This window comes from Phodopus roborovskii, unplaced genomic scaffold (assembly GCF_943737965.1).
Source record: "Phodopus roborovskii unplaced genomic scaffold, PHOROB, whole genome shotgun sequence".
NCBI classification, from domain to species: Eukaryota; Metazoa; Chordata; class Mammalia; order Rodentia; family Cricetidae; genus Phodopus; species Phodopus roborovskii.
The window spans coordinates 8,243,783-8,262,827 of record NW_026126625.1 but is presented as its reverse complement, the minus strand read 5'-3'; the positions used below and the strand labels follow the sequence as shown (position 1 = coordinate 8,262,827).

Genomic DNA, 19,045 nt, shown 5'->3' with positions numbered 1-19,045 from the left:
AGGGGACAGGCAAGGAGACAGTTCCAAAGTCTAGCGAAAGCGCAATGTAGAAAGCCATCTAAGGATGACACTGGATACTCAAAGTGAATTTATTTCTGAATTAAGGATCATCAAAGGGAAATATTATCTCATGTTATACAAACAGTAGTAAAATACAGTACACAGGAATGCCATTTGAATTGTTAACAGATGAAAGTACAATAGCAACTGAAAGTTGGTTCATTTTAACCTTAAATACAAAGGTGAAGCAGTTTGATAAGAAATTTTGTTAATATGAAAATATATGTCCCATGTCTTTATTACATACTGTACAAAATAAAATATTGCACCTTTGAGTCATATAATAAATATATACAAAGAGTACTTTACAAATGATCTTTCTTTTAATTTAATAAGCTCAACAATCAAATGTGATTGATGACTAACAACTCAAGGGCTGGTGTGCTCTTTCCTTTGCCCTGTCTGTTCCAGACCACCAAGCCCTCCACCTCCAGTAGTGTTCATCCCAGTGTCAGTGAGGCTGAAGTTGGAACGGAAGAGAGACCTATGCTCAGATGACGGCAGAGAGGCTCAGGAAGCTTCTCCACAGACAAATCCAAAGCCACAACGTGCTGTTCACATGTTGATCAGGAGGTAGGTCCAACACAACCTGCCTCTGGGAAGGTTGTATTGTGTGCCAGGAGGCTGTGGGCAGTACGTGTACAAGCAGTTGGGACACCGAGTAAAGAAGCAGGACCATTGATTTGGGGTTGTGTAGCATCTAAAGCCATAATTGGTCAAATATCATGGAAAGGTCCCCATAGCTGAATCAGATGTAGGAATTGAAATTGAATGCTAGTCTCAACCTTCTTTAGCAGCAAAATTGTCTTCAATGTCATAAACACTAGCATTCGTCCAAGAGATCAACTCTGGCCTAAACTGGCCCTAACTTTAAGTTTAGCTCTGGTCTTAGCCCTAATGTAACTTCCTTTCTCGCCTAACTGAATCCTAGTGCTAGTCCAAGATGAATCCAACCCTTTTTCCCAAAGCACAACCCAAATCCAAACTCTAGCTCCTAACCCCAAAATTGTTGTTTCCAGTCTAATCCTAATTGATTTTGGATTTATTGACAAAATCACCTCAAATTAACAACAATCATTTACTATAAACAATTTCTTCAACTATCTTGTTTCTTATTTAGATTACTTTCTTATAAACTTTCCAAAATAAAACTCATCAGGAATATTACTGTATGCATAAATTACATCTGATAAGGTTCTGATCTCTATGTGCAAGAGAATAGTGCTTAGAAAAAGTTCCATTCACAGCTCTAAAAAGAAGAAAGCTTTGAATATACTTCAAAATCAGTAGAAAAGGTTAGCTTTCCCTCTCCTTTCATTTCCAAGATGTCTCATTTGGTCACAGATAGATTTCTGTAGTGATGAAAATGGCAGCCATGTCTACTGTGTTTTCTCCTATGGATGCTCTAAGAGTGAAGATGAGATGCCATCTGCAGTGAATCCTTTGCTGAGCTGGTATCATGAGCTGTCCAGGGAGATTGCCTCTTCTTCTCATAATAAATTTAAGGATCTAGCAAAATTTCATTAGTGCTGACATCTGAACAGCTACTGGCCAGAGCCTTTAAATTGCAAATACAGCACAAATGTGCTGAAACTCTGCAACGAGAGAAATCCTCAGTTGCAGAGTCTTCAGTATGGACCACTTTTGTCTGGTCTACAAATCACAGCAGGTGATGATGTGCTCATGATGAGATCCCGCAAACAAGGGCATGGCTGCTTTTGCATTTTTGATAAACCTAGAATACATCATTTGGAGAAACTGGAGTTAAAAAAACCACTGGAAAAGCTAACTTTACAAAATTGGCACAGGTTCTGCTTCTGCCTCAACCTCTGCTTCATCATAGACTCTAGAAACTTTAAGAAGTGTGTGGTTTTGAACCAGAGACATGGGGGAAAGAGCCTCTATACTTTTCTTTTCTCACCACAGCAGTATCACAATCCTGCCACCACTTTATTCTTCTTGGCATGACAGACAACACCTTTGTTTGTAGAGGGCCAGAGAGCACAAGTTAAGGTGCTTTACGAACGTACAGTAGTGAGTTGTGTCAGTGCAGTTTTCTGGAAAAGAAAGAGAGAGAAAAGAATCCATGGCATGTGGTTCATTAGAGAATGAATGAGAAACTAGGTGTGCCTGGGGCAACTGCCTCACACTATGTCAGAAACACAGTGGGCTCACCTCTACATGGCCAACTGGCTTCCTGTGGCACCCTGGGATCCTCAAATCCTCACATGTCTTCTGACCCAGGCTACTTCTTTAACTGCTGAGGGTAGGGGTTACTTTTGTATGGTCACAGGCCCCTTGGAAAACTTAAGAAAGCCTCATATTTACATCCTAGTGAAATAACATGCAATATATTCACTATGTAATTTTAGGACATTTACTCAGTCTTAGCAGAGGAGACTGCTGAGGAAAATGTGTGTGGACTGCCTGCACCCCATTGTTCCTGTGTGATAAGGGTGAGGTAGGCACACCATTGTCTGGGTTTTCACAAGGCTTCTGGGGAGCTGGTGATACCTGAAAGGGGTACGTACTATCACAGGAAGGCCCAAGACAGTGCCTCCAGGAAGCTGGTTTCATCTGCACACAGTGTCTGTCAGCCATCGGTTTGCAGCTCCCTGTGTGAATGCAGTCAACTTTGCGAGACTGGAAGCCTCTGCCGCAGACTGCTGTACAGGCCTTCCAGGGCCCCACACGCCAACATGTCTGACAGGGCCCTGAGGTACAGTTCCTCCTAAAGGCAGGTCTGAAATGAAAAGAGAGAGAGAGAGAGAGAGAGAGAGAGAGAGAGAGAGAGAGAGAGAGAGAGAGAGAGAGAGAGGGAAATATAAAATGAGAGAGGATGCCATTTTTTGCTGGCATCAATCAAGCCCTTTCTACTATGAATTCCATGTGCCAAAGGCTTCCTCAGAAAATGAATTCATACTGTCCATGGCTGGATAAGCAGAGTAGAGGACTTTCTGACCACAGTAAAGATAAGTAGATACCCGAGAATACTGACCATTCCCCGGATGTTGGGAATGACCATATATTCTACCCACATTATCTCTAGATATGCTAGGAAAGTTCTGGAAATTGGGTAAAGATATTTTAAAAAAGGAAGAGAGGAAGACATACTTTGGAAAAAGGGTCATAACATTTAAGACTTAATGCATTAAGCACATGGAAATTAAGAAGTAGAAATGGGGGGGGGGAAGTATCTCAGTACCAAAATGAAGTTGAAAAGTGTATGGAGAGAGCCAACAAGTGCCTGAGATGCCATAGTATGCATCAAGAAGAGAGCAATGGCCTCCGAGAAGCCAGTGGTGACTGCTCACACTCAAGTGTATGCGAGGAAAAACAACAGGGTGTGAAATCACTGCAAAGAAATCCTTACCACCAGGAAAGGCATTGGTGCTCCACTGATGATGAGCACAAGGTCTCTGCATCCTAGAATGCAGATCTATCTAAAACCAAGACCTGTCCTGGGCCTGGAAGCACAGGTCTATAATTCCAGTTACGTGGGAGTCTGAAGTAAGAGGACTCAAAGGTCAAGTTTTGCCTCAGCTACAGAAAGACCCAAATTAAAACAACAATAACAAAATGGCCTGGGGATATGGTTAGTGGTAGATCACTTGCTTAGAATGCACAAGGCTCTAGATTTAATCACCAACACTGCCACACACACACACACACACACACACACACACACACACGTATGTTCCCTACTTCTATACCATACAATATAGGGTGACACCATTACTCAACACCTGAGGTTTAGCATCTCCCCTGAAACATAATCTGACAAAGAAGTCATGGCCATAAAAGCTGCATGTTCCCAGGGACTTCCAACATCAAATCAATGTATACCCACAAACAGACCATAGTCTGCAGCAAATCAATTTATGCAAGGAAGAGAGTTATTACAATGACTATGATAAGCCACTTCAAAATTGTTAACAAGCCTTATGTTTCTGTTTATAAGTCCCAAAACACTCAGCTATAACAAGAATGTATTGGCCTGCAATGCTGTCTGCCACTGGGTGTATGACCACATTCGCATTTGGGCTACCTGTGGATTCATCACCAGGGATTACAAAGATCAAAATTTACTTGGAAAGTAGGATCTAAAAATAGAAAAGAAATTTAGTGGTTTCTGATGTTTGGGAAGATAATGACCTCAGAGGACAACATCTCAAGAGATATAATTTGAGTGCTCTGTCCTTGTTCTCTCAGACATATCACCATGGAAAGTACATTTGCAAGGTAGAGGATAGTCTATCCTCAAAGATGGTTACGAGAAGGTCCTAACTTGAGGTGCATCAGTAGTTGTCTTTCTCTTTGAAATCTGGAAGATGCAAAACAAGAAATGGAGCTTGGGATAATAGCGTCTGTCACATAGAGCAGAGAGGTGGAAGGCTGTTTAGAAAGAGCTAGTAAGAAACCAAGACCCAAAAGTTGGAGAGATGAGAGAAGAAAAACAAAGCTAATAGCTTCCCATTCTCCAGTTACAGTCCCTCCTGATCTACCAGCAGCACCATTGAACCCTTTGGTCATTATTGTAACCAAGTTACAGTTTATAACCAGCATCTCTTCTAAGGAATTCTGAAATATTACTGGAAGTATAAGAAAATGGAGAAACATGTGAAAGCCCCACTTATAGCGTTACACAAATTGGGAAGCAATACTTGGATTCACCAGTAGGCGGAGGCACCATCAAAGTGTTTAACTGGGAAACCATACTGTCCCACCTAATTGGCTATAAGATTTAGGGAAGAGGGGCCAGAGAGGATAGTCCCGTTAATTTCTCTTGTTTTCCCCAGTGGGTATAAATCTAATGTCCTCGAAGTTGAGTACTTTGACCAACAGAGCAGACTGAACACTTCCTGGTTTTCCCCCACTCCAGAGGTCAGCTTCCTACAAAGGAAGAATAGATTGAAGAGGTAGTAAATGGATGTTCACAAGTGTTAGGTGACCCTGTATTACAAGTAAGGCTTTGCTCTCTTTTCAGAGAGCAGAAAGTTCAGAAACTTTTGTTTTTATCATGAAGAGACTTAAGTAATTCGACCGTTTCCTCTTGATTGAAGGCAAATCCTTCCTAAATACAAAGGATGAAAGGCCCAGGTAGCTGTTAACCAACATGGAGGCCAAAGCCCAGGCCCTCTTAGAGACTGAAAACCAAAGACCAAAGTTGGTTTAGCTGAGGGCATCTACCTTCAGAGCAGGGACAAAATGACTTGGAATGGGGAGACCCAAGTTAGGTAGAAGTTGTGTTGACATAAACACAGTTTGGCCTCATGTGTTTACAAATGTATGATGGCAGTGGAACCCTGAAGTGACTGTCCTACTAGCTTGCCTCAATTTCTCACTCTTACTGCTTCAGATAATCCTCACAGCACCAACCCGATGGAGCTATCAATTCTAAGGGCTGTCAATGGGGCCCAAGCCTGGCTAGTTGTCAAGAATGGACAGAAGTGGATAGTTTTAAAATGATGTAGACTGCCGGAAAAATCTCCCCCAAAAGATGGCCCAGGACAAAGGTGGAAATCATCACTTTTAGAACCTTTCCATGTCCTCAGCATTTCCTAAGGTCCAAGAGGTCCTCATGTTTCTTATATACAAGTCTGGACTACTTCTACTTCTACAGTTCCCAGGATTTATTTCTACAATGCCACTCAACAGAGCCCACATATCCAAGGCCTTCGTAGGGTTACAGAAGGCACCAGAAGACAGACCACCAACCACTGACTCTCTATTTCATCCCCAATGTGATATCCTGTAAAACACCATCCCACAACTCCTGAGCCCCTGCTGTGGTCTCTGGGCTGTCTCTATTCCAGCCCATTGCTCCTCTATACGCACTCCTCTACCTTCTAATCAAAATCCACAGACAGCAAGCATACCAATCTAGTAGATATCTGTGGGGAGAGCAAGGTTATAAAACTTCAGAGAGACCCCTTTCAGCAGTTCTCAATACTAATCAACTTAGGCCCCTATCTACAAACTACCAGACACATGAAGCAAAGTAGCAACCCTGAAGAACACCAGATTATGACACAGGTGGGCCAGTCTGGCAGAGAAAAACTATAGAAAGCAAATGAATGACATCCGACACCTTCACATGAGAACAACTCCGAGAGATTTTCCTTTCCTGTTCTAATCAAATCTACTCTTTCCTTTCACTTCCATATCCTTTGTGTAAGATCCAATTTGATCAGATGTGGAGCCACATGATAGATCATTCCATGCCCCCTCTTCCCTTCTTTTACATTTTCTGCCTCTTGTTTTTGCTGCTTTTGAATGAACTTGTAAGGTCTATAAGGACTATAAGGATGATTTGTGTTTTTCATATATGAAAGAAAAAGGGAGGCAGAGTGATGATATATATATAACATTAAGAGAGAGAGAGAGAGAGAGAGAGAGAGAGAGAGAGAGAGAAGAGAAGAGAGAGAAGAGAAAAGGGAAGAGAAGAAAGAAAAGAATTCAGGGAAGGAGGAAGCCGAGTTGAGTATGTAGCCCCACATTAAACATTTTGGGTGGCCTTCTTCCTAGGAGCAAGCAAAGTCTGAATTACAGTAGTAGCGGACTAGGTTTGCATTTGGACAAGCACCTTGATCTATAACATGCAAAGTGTCCTGGGAAAAAAAAAATAAAGATCGAGAAAGAGAGACCAACAGGATGGATGTGGTGCTGGACCAGATAAGAGATGACGGTGCTTTGGTCAAGGGTGATAGTGGGCAAAATGAAAGAAAAAAAAAAAAAAAAGGAAGGTGGATTCAAGAAAAAGATCACAAGGTCAAAAATTGAAAAATTAAAAACATATCTAATGTTAATGAAAATGTAGCTAACTCATATTGTTTACATAGTTTGATGGTAATTTGGAAATATTCAAGGGAGCATGCTTACAAATTCACTTTGATTTCTAAATCTCTACCCCATAAAAATATAACCGAGCAAAAAGACATACATTCTAAGATGTTTATTGCAGCATCTGTTTGTAAGGGCAAAAAATTAAAGCAATATACTATCATAGAAATAATGGGATATTAAATATCATAAACAAAGCCAATGTGTGCTGAAATAGAACATGTTTATAATATATTCTTAAATATAAAGCTGTTTCAGAAAAATATGTATAGTATGTTAAAATAAAAGGCTCCATCCACCTATGCTTTTGTGTTGTAAACATGTCCTTATGACCACAAAGGAAAACATCTGTGATGGTGCACATCTGTGTGTGGTCTCTATCTTCTCAGTAATGTAGGAAACTAAGCTGTCTGTTGAGGGCAGCTGCTACAAATATTTTCCATTTGGGGAGAATGATTCTGGCTTGAAATCACCTTGTGGGAATAGGAAATACTGCTGACTCTACATTGCCAAACCATACTGAAGGCTCAGAACAGCAACCAAGCCAACAGTCATGGTCATTCCACTCTCTTCTTCAGCAGGACTCAGGATGTGGAGCAGTAAGAAAGAATTAGATATAGGGTGTTTTCTATGACCAGGACTGCTTAGGTGCTGACACTCTGCTTACTAATTGTAACATTTTAACTGCAAGATCATATGCACGATAATATTGCATTTGCAATATAGACAGTTATATAGTTCAAGGTCACACATAAAAGAACAATGGAATGAAAATTCCTTGGTGTTGTATAACTTGCAGGTTCCCTCAAACTTGGGATATCTGGGAGATTATCTTCTAGGGTAGTAGAGGCTGGCCATCCAGATGCTCTTATGAGACAAGTTCTACTCTACTACCTGTCCATACAGACTTTCATGCAAGAGAAAAACAAACAGCCCCCTTGGAGACTAAGTTTATTTTTATTCTCTGCTAAATCATTATGCTAAACAGCACAGCTTCTAAATAGGAACAAATAGTTCACTGAAAATAGGAAAATTTAGCCTGTAAAGTCAAGTAAAATATTAGGCTTGAGCAAAAATATATATTTAAAACATATACATGACACATGTCATATATGTAGTACACATATGTATATGTAAGTGTATGTATGCAAACACATATATACATGTACATGTATATACATATATATGTTTATAAATCTATTTGGGTGCTCCCTTTTTCCTTTTAGAATATTTTCTCTTTCTGTTTAACATCCAAATAACTGTCAGTATGAATAGTGTTTATTGGCCATATTTCAGTTTAATGCATACTTTCAAGGATGACATTAAGTAAACCATAACTGATTAGAAATTTTCAATCATGAGAAGTGGCAGAAACTAGGAATAATTCCATTTCAGGCAGTTCTGGTCCTGGGAGGTGCAAGGGGAGGTGTGGGGGGGAGGTGCCGGGGGAGGTGCATGCTGCACTGGACTGGGGTCAGTACCTCCTTCCGTTCTCACAGTCAGAGATGGAGCTGTTGTGGGCACAGGGTGTGTGTGTCCTCATGACGTGGCCCATGCAGCGTCCAGGACACTAGAACAGAAGCACAGTGCAGTGTTGAAGCATCCTGTATTCTCAGGCATACTGTGTGTGCTGAGAACTCTACTCAAGGGGATCAGCCAAGGAAGGACAAGTGCAGGGGGCCCGATTATAGCTCTGCAGACAGACATATCCCCCCCCCCCATTCTTTATTCCTTGAAACTCAGATCACCAGGGGGAGAAGGGAAAGGACGGGATAAACTGAATTGATTAAGCTTAAGTATGGAAACAGTAATATCTAAAACAATTAGTAAAGTCAAAGGTTTTTTGGGGGGGGTTGTTTTGGGGTTTGTGTGTGTGTGTGTGTGTGTGTGTGTGTGCGCACATGCACGTGGACGCTCGCACGTGCCTTTTTGTTGTGTTTTTTATTTTTTGCGGATATTTTTGCTCTGAGCAAAGATGGAGGCACTTGCACTAAGGCAAGTCCAGCCACAGGAGAATAACTCAAGCTTGATTTGCAGCCGTAATGCCCATCTCATTTCCCTTGTAATCATACTGCACATGGAAAAGTCTGTTACATTTTTATTTACTGTTACAATGAGCTCTCTAGTGAGGTCAGAATTTTGTGGTGTATGTTCTAAGTGTAGTCTTTGATTTCCCTTACTTTATCTCATACAGTCTTTTTATGTTATAGCTATATTTTATTGGATTTTAATTCACCTGCCATATAATTATCAACCATTTAAAACACTCATTGTAATGGCTTTCAGACTTGCCACACCACAGTCAATTTTGGAACATTATCATCGTCCCTCACAGAAACTCAGAGCCCTCAGCAGTCCTTCCTCCCCTAGCAGGCCTAGGCAGCCCCAAAGCTGCCTCTTGTCTGACAGATTTACCTACTACACACGCAACAGTGCAGTCCTGTGTCTGGCTTCCTTTATTTGTCCTGAGACGCTCCAGTCCTGGCCATGGAATAGAATGTGCCAGTCCCACATTCCTTTTAATGATACTCCTTGTACTAACAAGCCACAGCTCAGATACGTTGGCACTTGATTCATCATTTTGGCAGTGTGTTACTGTTATTTGTGTTGTTTCTGCTGCTTGGTCATTATGAGTAATTAGGTTATCACCTTTATCTGTAAGTGTTTGTACATGTTTTCACTGCTCTAGGATACTCACCTAGCAATGGAGCTTCTGGGTCATCCTCAAGTTCATAGTAACCCCTTAAGAACCTGCAGATTGTTTTGTGATAAGGCTGCACTGTTTTACACCCTGTCTGCAGTCCTGTAGACTCCAGTTCTGCATTCTCTTGTTAAACTATCTGTTTTTAAACTAATGCAAAAAAAAAAAAAAAAAAAAAAAAAAAAAAAGGCTGCAAAGTGGCATATAGTTGTGGTTTAAATTTAGTTTCTGGGTCCTTATAGTGCTAGTACTCCCATTTAACAAAACAATGGGATCTCTATTTGTTCAACTTTTTAATTCATTCATTTTAATAATATGCTATCTTTTAACATTTCATTTTATATATGAGTGGTTTTGCCTGCTTGCTTGTGTGCACACCACTTGTGTGCCTGATGCTCATGGAGGCCAGAAGATGACATTGTATCACTCAGAACTGGAGTTACCAATGGTTGTGAGTCATCATGAATGTGTGGGGAATCAAACCTATGTCCTGTGGAAAAAAAGCCAGTGTTCTTAACCTCTGAGCCATCTCTCCAGCCCCAATATGCTATACTTTTCCTTAAAAGTTTCTATACATTGAAAACAAATTTCTTAGGTATTTTTCTTTATAATTTTGTTTGCTTTTTAAAGACAAGAGTTTTTCTAGGTAGTCTTGGATGGCTTTGTATCCCAGGCTAGCTTGAAATTTGCCAGAAGCTTCCTCCTATAACAGATGTGAATAAACATGGAGAACCCCCCCAACCAAACATTATGCAGAGAAAGAGAGAGAACTTGGAACATAGCCCTAGACAGGATGTTTCCATAAAATCCTTCCCCTCAGGGCTCAGAGAACCCTGAGGAAGAGGAGGTAGAAAGAGTGTAAGAACCAGAGGGGATGGAGAACACCAAAGAAACAAAGCCTTCTAAATACAACAGTACAGACATACTTGTGAACTAATAGAGATTGGGGCAGCATGAATAGAAGACCTACATCAATCTGCTGCAGATAGGCTCTTAGAGCCGAAAGAAGTAGATACATGCCCCATCTATAACCTGGAAGCTATCTCCAATTGACAACCATTTTCAAAAGAAAATGTAGTTTCCCCCAGGAATTCTCACTGGGGAAACAAACTACTCCTAAGGGTAAACTCCATGCCCAGCAGTATGACCAACAGAAAATGAACTCAATGGCGTTTTTGGAGGTCCCGTGTCTCTTAATGTCATGTCAGCTTTTTGTTTGTTTGTTACAATTTTATTTCTCCATCTTACTTAATTAATTATACTTCTTTTTATCCCACAGGTCCTTTGTGTATATATTATGGCTTCCAGATGTGTTTTTATTGGATTCCTAAATGTGCAAACAGGTTGGTCTCTGCATCTTTATCTATTTCTTGTGCCTTTCTTGGGCTCTTTTCCTTCTGTTTGTTTTGTCCTATTCTGATGTGTTACTTATTGGTTTGTCTTGTTATATTTTATTTATTATATTATTATCCCCTAGAAATATGTTAGTTTTGTTTGTTTGTTTTTTTTATGAGAGATAGGAATGGGGTGGATCCAGATGGGTGGGAGAAACTAGAAATAGTAGGGAGGGGAAACCGTAACCAGAATATATTATATGGGGAAAAATGTATTTTCAATAAAAGGGAAATTACATGGCCCATTAAGAATTTTAAAGTATCCACTATAGCATTTTTAGCTATAAATACTGTTTTGCATAATGGCTCACCAGAACACATTCATCTTGCACAACTTTGAACTCTTTAAGGTCACACCCTTATTCCCCAGTCACTTAGATCTTTAAAACTACTATTCTTTTCACTGCTTTTATGAACTTGATTAGATTCACATACAAGTGGAATCATGGTCTTTGTTTTCTGTGCCTGGATTACTTCATATGGTCACAAACATATGGTATCATTTCAATGTTGAATAAATCCTTCGAGTTAATATTCTAAACCAATTTGAAAGTTCATTAGTTACAAAGAGTTGATTACAGATAACACTGCCAATACCTAAGGTTACCTGGTTTCCTGGGTCGATGGCCTGTTGAACACATGGACGGACTGAACACGATTTTCTCCCCAGAGGCCTGTCTTTAGGAACGCATGTCCTTGGGGACACCACTTGTACAGTCCCATTAGCTTTTGTCTGTTTGCATGTCACTTGCCGACTGTGAAATCCTTCACCACAAGATACAGAGCACTCTGACCACACACTTGTGAACCACCTAGGAATAAAAGCTACAGGACCTTAGCAAGGGCTGTCATGAAAAGGCTCACTTGTTGATCTTAACACTATGGTGGCAGCAGTGGAGTCACATGTCTCTCCAGGACAAGGCTGCAGCACAGGTGACTTCCAGTCTTCCTCCTCCCCTCCCCTCAGGGACAGCAGTGTCACTAGGTAGAAATAACCAATGTAGCAATGAGGGTTCCACCTACAAGGTTTAATAGAGAGCTGTCACTGAACACCAATTGTTAATGTACACATTTCCCTGTGGATTCGTACCATAAGATTTATGCTTTCTCAAGGGCAAATCTTATGTGACATGTTCCATTTAGAAATTATAGTAGTTACTAAAAGATGTGGCAGGTAGAATGCCTGCAACATTGACAGTCCTTCCAAAGACATGCCTCAGAGCAGCTGTTGTGGCTAACACAGTGACTCTGCTTCTCACAGTCTTCTGAGGCATGGGCAACCACCTGCAGTGTAGACATCTGTATAGGAAATGGAGCTGTAGAACAGCAAGGTTCTCCTATTTAAGACAATGTTATCATTTTTATTAGAGTGTATTGTGTGTCTGTATGTGTGTGTGTGTGTGTGTGTGTACTATGAGTGCCCATTGAGCCAGAGGGCATTGGATCTCCTGGAGCTGGAGTTATAGACAGTTGTGAGCTGATGGACATGGGTGCTGGGCACTATGGTTCTCTACAAGAACCTATGCTTCTTAACTCCTGAGCCATCCCTCCAGCCCCTGACTATCCATCTTCTCTTCAGAAAATTAGGACTTAAAAATCATGCCTGCTTCACAGATCAGAGCTCAGAAATACAAATGCATCTCTTCATTTGTTAACTGGATTTTTTATTACTTATTTTTGTGCTGTTTGGTTAATTTTCTGCTAGACTATATGACAACCATTTATTTCACATGAACACTTTCTCTGAGTATAGCTACTGAGCTATTACCCAGTCTAAATTACTGTGCCTGTAAAAAAATAGCTTTTAATATTATTTTATGTGTATGGCTGTTTTGCCTACATGTATGTCTGTTTACCACGTGTGTGCGTAGTGCTTGTAAAGGCCAGAAGAGGATGTCATATTCCCTGGAACTAACTTACAGATGGTTGTGAGCTGCTAAGTGGGATTTGGGAATTGAACCTGGGTCCAATGGAAGACAGCTAGTGCTCTTAGCCACTGAGCCATCTCTCCAGCCTCTATTATATCTTTCAAAACCAGCAAAAGCTAGTAGACTATTAAGAAAGTGACTAGACATACATACCTTGCTGGGCAATCCCGGGTGTTACAAGACTGAAACCCAGTTAGCGGCTTCCTGTGAGGCCTACAAAGGGCTTCACTCACTTCCTGCCCACTGGCCACTACACAGTGGGGCCTCTGGAGGCGGACTCCCAAGGAGCCACAGGTGGCAGAACAATGTGTCCAGTTACCAGGTTTCCAAAAAGGCTCTGTAGAAAGGCAATGAAATATCAGCAACAATCCCAAATAAGAAAGGATGATGCGCTGGAAGCAAGAGGGCCAAAGACCACCATGAGTTGTTCTGTGGTTAGCTACATGCCTGCTTTTTCAATAGCACACACAGAAAAAGCCATTCAACAATGTGAGGTTTACTTTCTCTTGAGAGACTATTGTCCATGATGACCAGAAATGGTAGCCAGAAAGGGCTCTTTGGAGCACAGCCTGGGAGATGGCCACTGTAGGTCAGCTAGGTCTACCAGGAAAACCCAAGAAAAGGGGAGGGATTCTCTAAGCACAGCCAACAGGGCAGGGAGGAAAACCTCTCTAGGGGATGTCCTACTGCCATCCATTTTCCACAAACAGATCAGGCAGAGAAATGGAAGATGATTTAGCAGAAGGAATGGGGACCAAGGATTAAGCGGTAAGGTGAGATGCATTTGAGTCCCACCCTTACTTTTCCATTAATTCTTGACCCAAACATCACATCAGCCCTACAACTGCATAAATAATTTGCTCTGGAGACATCTGGAAAGGTAAAATGGGGTTTCCTATAGACATAGAAGCCAAGCACAACCCCCCCCCCCCGCAGTAATCACAGCTTTCGTGTTACCCTTCCCTGCCGACACTCAGTAACAGATGAGGTAGGACACAATGATGACAGGTTTGTGGATGGCCACAGAAAATGCCAAATTTCCCTGCAATAATCATGAATAATTGATAGCTACCAGCTGTGTCTACATGATCTCTCCCAGAATGGAATGGTTTCTTTAACTTATTGTTTTCCATTCTGAGTTTTTGAGTTTTACCTTAAATTGCACATGGCATCATTTGCAGAGTAGAACCATAAATTATACCTGCAGTTGGACCCTCAGAATCATAGTTTATTTAAAAACAGACTTTTTTTCAAGGTTGCCATTTACTGAGACTCTCTAGGGTGAACAGGTAGTAGGTTAGACACTTTAGAAATTAATCTTCCATTGACTGTTATGAAGGTGCTAATTTTATTTTTCTTTACAGAGGTAGATAGATTGAATGAAGCTAAGTAAATTCCCTGATGTCTATTTTGTATCAAGGAGATTGGAACCCACATGTGTCTAACTTCAGGCCTCAGTGCAAGGCAGGGTGCATGTGCCTTCTTTAAAAAGATTGGGCACTTATTAAAGTATAATTTATGTACAAGAAAATGCTCAGATCTCAATTTTATTAGCTCCATGATGGTCTAAACTCGTTTATCTACAACCCACAGCAAAGCGAAGAATATTTTTAACACCCCCTAAAGCTTTCATTTTGCCATTTTCCAATCAGAACCTTTCCCCTACCAGGTGACCATATGTTGTTTTGTTTTTTTTAAACTATCATTATATCTTGGCTACACTTCTTCCTGGGCTTCTGTATTTAGCTTCCTTTGCTTGGTATACTATGTTTGGGGATTCACTCATATCAATTGGAGTATCAATAGTGTTATCTTCTTTTACTGCCAAATAATCCACCATTTCTGAATACACTGTAGTCTTTCATTCTGCTGTCAACAGCTAGGATGAGAGCTCAAACCTTTTTTGTGAGCATGTTTTCACTGTGTTTGAATGAACACTTATGAGTGGAATGTCTGGGTCAAGAATGGGTGTGTGTTTAACTGCAAAGTGTCAAACAGTCTTCCAGTGTAATCATAGCTCACCATCATATAGACACTTTAGTTGAACTATTGCTTGCTGGAATTTAGTTTGTGTTTTTGTTTTCAACTATTCCAGTAGGCATGAACTTATATCTTGTTTTGATCTGCATTTCCCCATTGCCTCCTTTGTATGCAGCAATTTCCCCTAAGGCTCAGTGAGACCCAGGAGCACAAGACTCCTTCTTCCCTGATGCAATATGAGCAATAAGGGCTGCTGAGGATATTTACAAGTCAGGCTACTTGAAGCAACACTCAGACCTGTTGGGCAGCCTGAAAGTCCTGCAGTGAGCTCCATGGTTCCAGCTGTCATAGACACCATATTAGCAGGGTGTGGAAGACTTTCAGTGTTGCAGCTCCCTTTGAGTCATTCCTACTCCTGCAAGTAGCCCTTGCCCATATTCCCATAAGTTAACTCGTTGGTTTACCAAGTTGCACTTTGTTGATGTCCTTACTTGGGTCTCTTGTCAGTTCCCTATCTGTGGTGAGCATATATTTGTTCAGGTCTTCCCAGGAACAGTGTTACACAACACACTTGTATGTTACTTTTTATGAAGAGTCCATCAGGGGCTTTTGTATACTGTTTTGTAGTCAGGGAGTGGTGGCCAATGTTAACTTGAAGGAGTTCCTTATGTTTTTCATACAGTTCTTCATCAGAAATAAGTTCTGCTACAGACAGGCCAAAATCACTCAGTTGAGAAATCATTAGAATGAGGAAATAGGCTCTTCCAATATTTTTCCAGTTGCATTTGAAAAGTAGATCATAGATTGATACTCCCATATAAAACTCCTTGGTAACTCTTTATATTTTAACTTGACCCTGGATGGTTGGTTCTTAGCAACTTCCTTTTCCTTCTGTACCCTCATTGCATGCACACTCTCTTTGTTCCTGGGGTATACATCAGGCTACCTTCAATGTGTAGTTTGTGCTAACTAATCCCCCTCTGAAAATACCCCTTCCTCACCCTGTTGCACAGAGGGCTCCAGCTCATCCTTTAGGTCTAGGCTACCGTATCTTCTCCCCAGGAGGTCTGTCCTGACTATTTTCCCCAGAGCAGCTACTACCAAACATTATAAACCCCATTGCTCTGATCACTTCATCCTAGTGCTGAACTACAGAGAAATAGACACATATTTATTTGTTTACTTATTTCTTGTTCATCTTTCCTACTGGAAGGTCAAATCCATATTTGCTGTCCTAGTCAACAAAAGAACAGGCTATGCCATATATAAGTCATTGAAGCAACATTGGTTAACAAATGATTCTCTATAAAATGATAGCCAAATTCATCACCAAAAGGCTGGCATAATTGCAGTATGCCCTTTTAAGTATGATTATACATTTCTGCATAGCTAATTTCTGAATCTGGGTACAAGGTACTAAAATGATGTAAATAGTTCCAATTAGCCAAGTGTTATCTACAGCAAAGTCTTGTCCTTGCAGTGGCATTGACCTCATGAATGCCTGCAGTTTTATTCGTTGCAGGGGTTCTAATTGTCTTTGTACCTATGGCAACACAACATCTAAATATTGTCTTACATTCTAGTTTCTCTCATTGGTAGGTCCTTCTTTCTTCCTGGAACAAATGTCATGACATACATGAAGACCTAGTTGACATTTCCAGAAAAGAGGTTGGGGATATTCTTTAGCAATGTCTTTTCACTTTAGCCATGTTTTTCTCATGGTAGTCACTACACTGCCTTAGAAGAACTCTTCTCATGCCTGTTTCCTTCTTAGATTGTAAGCCTTTCTATGACTAAGACGATAGGGCTGCAGTGCTAGGAGAAGCAAGTACTTAGCACTTGTCACTCAATGTCAAATGAATAAATAACTGACTGTGTAATGGTGGTAGCATTACATCTAAATGAATTAAGTAGTGTCATCAGTAACACATGGTGCAGAGTTGATGAACAGCTTATCACCATATACCTCTCCTGTCCTTTCCCTTGAATCTCAGGAAGTAAGGGTCTTAGAAACTATACCTTCTACATGTATGTACCCCCTACATAAAGGATGATAGTCTATACAATACATTGTATAGCTGTGAGGAATTCCTCAGAATTTCAAATCCCAAAATGACCTCATTGCTCTAACTATTCCATAAAATAAAACATATGATCTGACAGTAGTTTTGGTTTGTCCTTTGGCCATCACAACCTAATTTTGAGTGACAACAAGGAGCTGATATCATTACCAGTTTTCCTGATTGTTCTTTCTGATTTTCTACCTCTACCTTACTCCCCGTGACCTTCAGAAGAGCATTACATGCCTGGAACACCTGGTATAGGTTCTTTTGATCATATACCAATGCAAACAAATTGGTATGTATGGGAAATTTGTGTGTGAATAGAAAATGAGAGGACTGAGGCCACAACTCTGGAGAACTTCCTCATGCTGGTCAAGTGATGGTAGTTTTGAAATTGGAAAAACAATATCTACACCATCACAAATAATAATGTGTTTAAGGGATATGAGCTCTGTGAGCTGCCTCATTTCAAAAACTGTCCCATTGTGAAAGGATTATATTGAACTACCAAAGTCTGAGGGTCAAGAAAAAAACCTGAGTAAATTTGTAAGAGTACACTACATAGAGAAAAATCATAAAGGTCTCCCAGCCCCCCCCCAAAATGCATGCCCCCAGAAAGGAAATCTCTAAACAGTCAAAATTCCAGACCTTGAGGCAGGGTCTTTCTTGTTGAGTTGTTGCTGTTGGCTCTGCTGTTGGATACCTGGAGAACACACTTTTTCTGAGCCTTAGGAAATACAGTCTTACTGCTCAGTCCTCTTCGTTCTAAGGAAACAATGTGTAACCCATCTGAGCAATCAAAAACCATCATTCCAGTTTGTGTGTTCTAGAAGGAAACTACAGAGAGGAACTTTTTCTAATAGAATGCTGTGTGTCCCTGGATGCTTTGGCTCACACAGGTCTGGAAGTAGGTGGGTATGTGTATGCCTTTGTGCATGTGTGTCTGAGTCTGTGTATAAGTGAGTGTGTATGTACATGAACCTGTTTCATAGGACCAGAAAAATCATCTTGACTAAGACCTCAATACAGCACTCACATACAATTGGGGTTGAGAGTTAAGTAGATATAGAGGCAGAACATGAAGTCTTAATTCTGGGCAGTAAAGTGCATGTTGAGCAGAAAAGTCGCTTCACAATCACAACCTTCTGAGAAAACAACTTGTATGAAGCATGTTAGAAGTGACTTTAAGTAGGCAGTGATGGCAGGGGTGAGAACCGTGAAACACCTGTATCATTCATACTTTTGACTCCAGACCCAACAAGTCTGGTGCTACTTTTTACACAATACTGGACACATCAGGAACAATTAAAATTGGGCACTCACCCAGTACATGGAGCACAGAGGCTGACACTGCTTTCCCAAGAGCATTGGTGGCTGTGCAAACGTAGGTTCCTTCATTTTCAAGGGAAGCATTCTGCAACAACAGGGATCCATTGAAAAGCAAGGAAACATTGTCACTCAGAGATCCTCCTCTCTTCAACCAAGTTACATTAGGCTGAGGGACACCTTTGGAACAAAAACAAATATGACAAAGGCAATTCCTTTAAGAACAGGGCCACAGAACTATGAGAACAATACCATTTAGTGTTTGGAGCACAAGTCAGGAAATTGGTAAGTCATAGCTAATAGAAAATGGCTGATTCTGTTTTTAGGACATATGTATGAGGAATTGTGATACAGTAAAGGCTCTGGTTCATGGGACACCTCATCAGTTCATGTATTATATTAGGGAACAGAATTCAGGAAGATTGCTTCACTCTGGGAATGTAAAGGTTTTTTAAGTTGGGCAAGCCAATGGGAAAATGGTTTAAAAATGGAGTTGGTGAAGTTGAGGTAACTGAAGGCAGAAGAATTCCTACTACTGAGTCATTACCAAAAGACTTTGGAAAACCAAAAAATATATATTTATTTTTAGTTGTCTGTCTAGTTGCTGTGTTTCTTTAGAAAAGTCCAATTTACTTACAAATGTGTACATACAGAAACTAAATATAAAATACATATTCTAATATATATTATATATGTACATATATATATATCATCTATATTTAATCTGAGAAATAGATTATCTTTATTAAT

General features: G+C 40.5%; 1 protein-coding gene across 1 annotated transcript in view; it reads right to left on the bottom strand.

The window, feature by feature from the left end:
- Nucleotides 1–1,684: 1,684 nt before the first annotated feature.
- Adamtsl3 (ADAMTS like 3) overlaps nt 1,685–19,045 on the bottom strand; it is a 299,460-nt gene continuing 282,099 nt past the window's right edge. The window contains exons 24-30 of the mRNA XM_051206607.1: nt 18,293–18,475; nt 17,618–17,734; nt 13,080–13,263; nt 11,606–11,810; nt 8,385–8,473; nt 2,592–2,803; nt 1,685–2,117 (exon numbers count right to left, since the gene is read on the bottom strand). Of these exons, the coding sequence (XP_051062564.1) occupies nt 2,011–2,117; nt 2,592–2,803; nt 8,385–8,473; nt 11,606–11,810; nt 13,080–13,263; nt 17,618–17,734; nt 18,293–18,475 (1,097 nt within the window). The 3' untranslated portion in view covers nt 1,685–2,010. The remainder of the gene's footprint in view (nt 2,118–2,591; nt 2,804–8,384; nt 8,474–11,605; nt 11,811–13,079; nt 13,264–17,617; nt 17,735–18,292; nt 18,476–19,045) is intronic.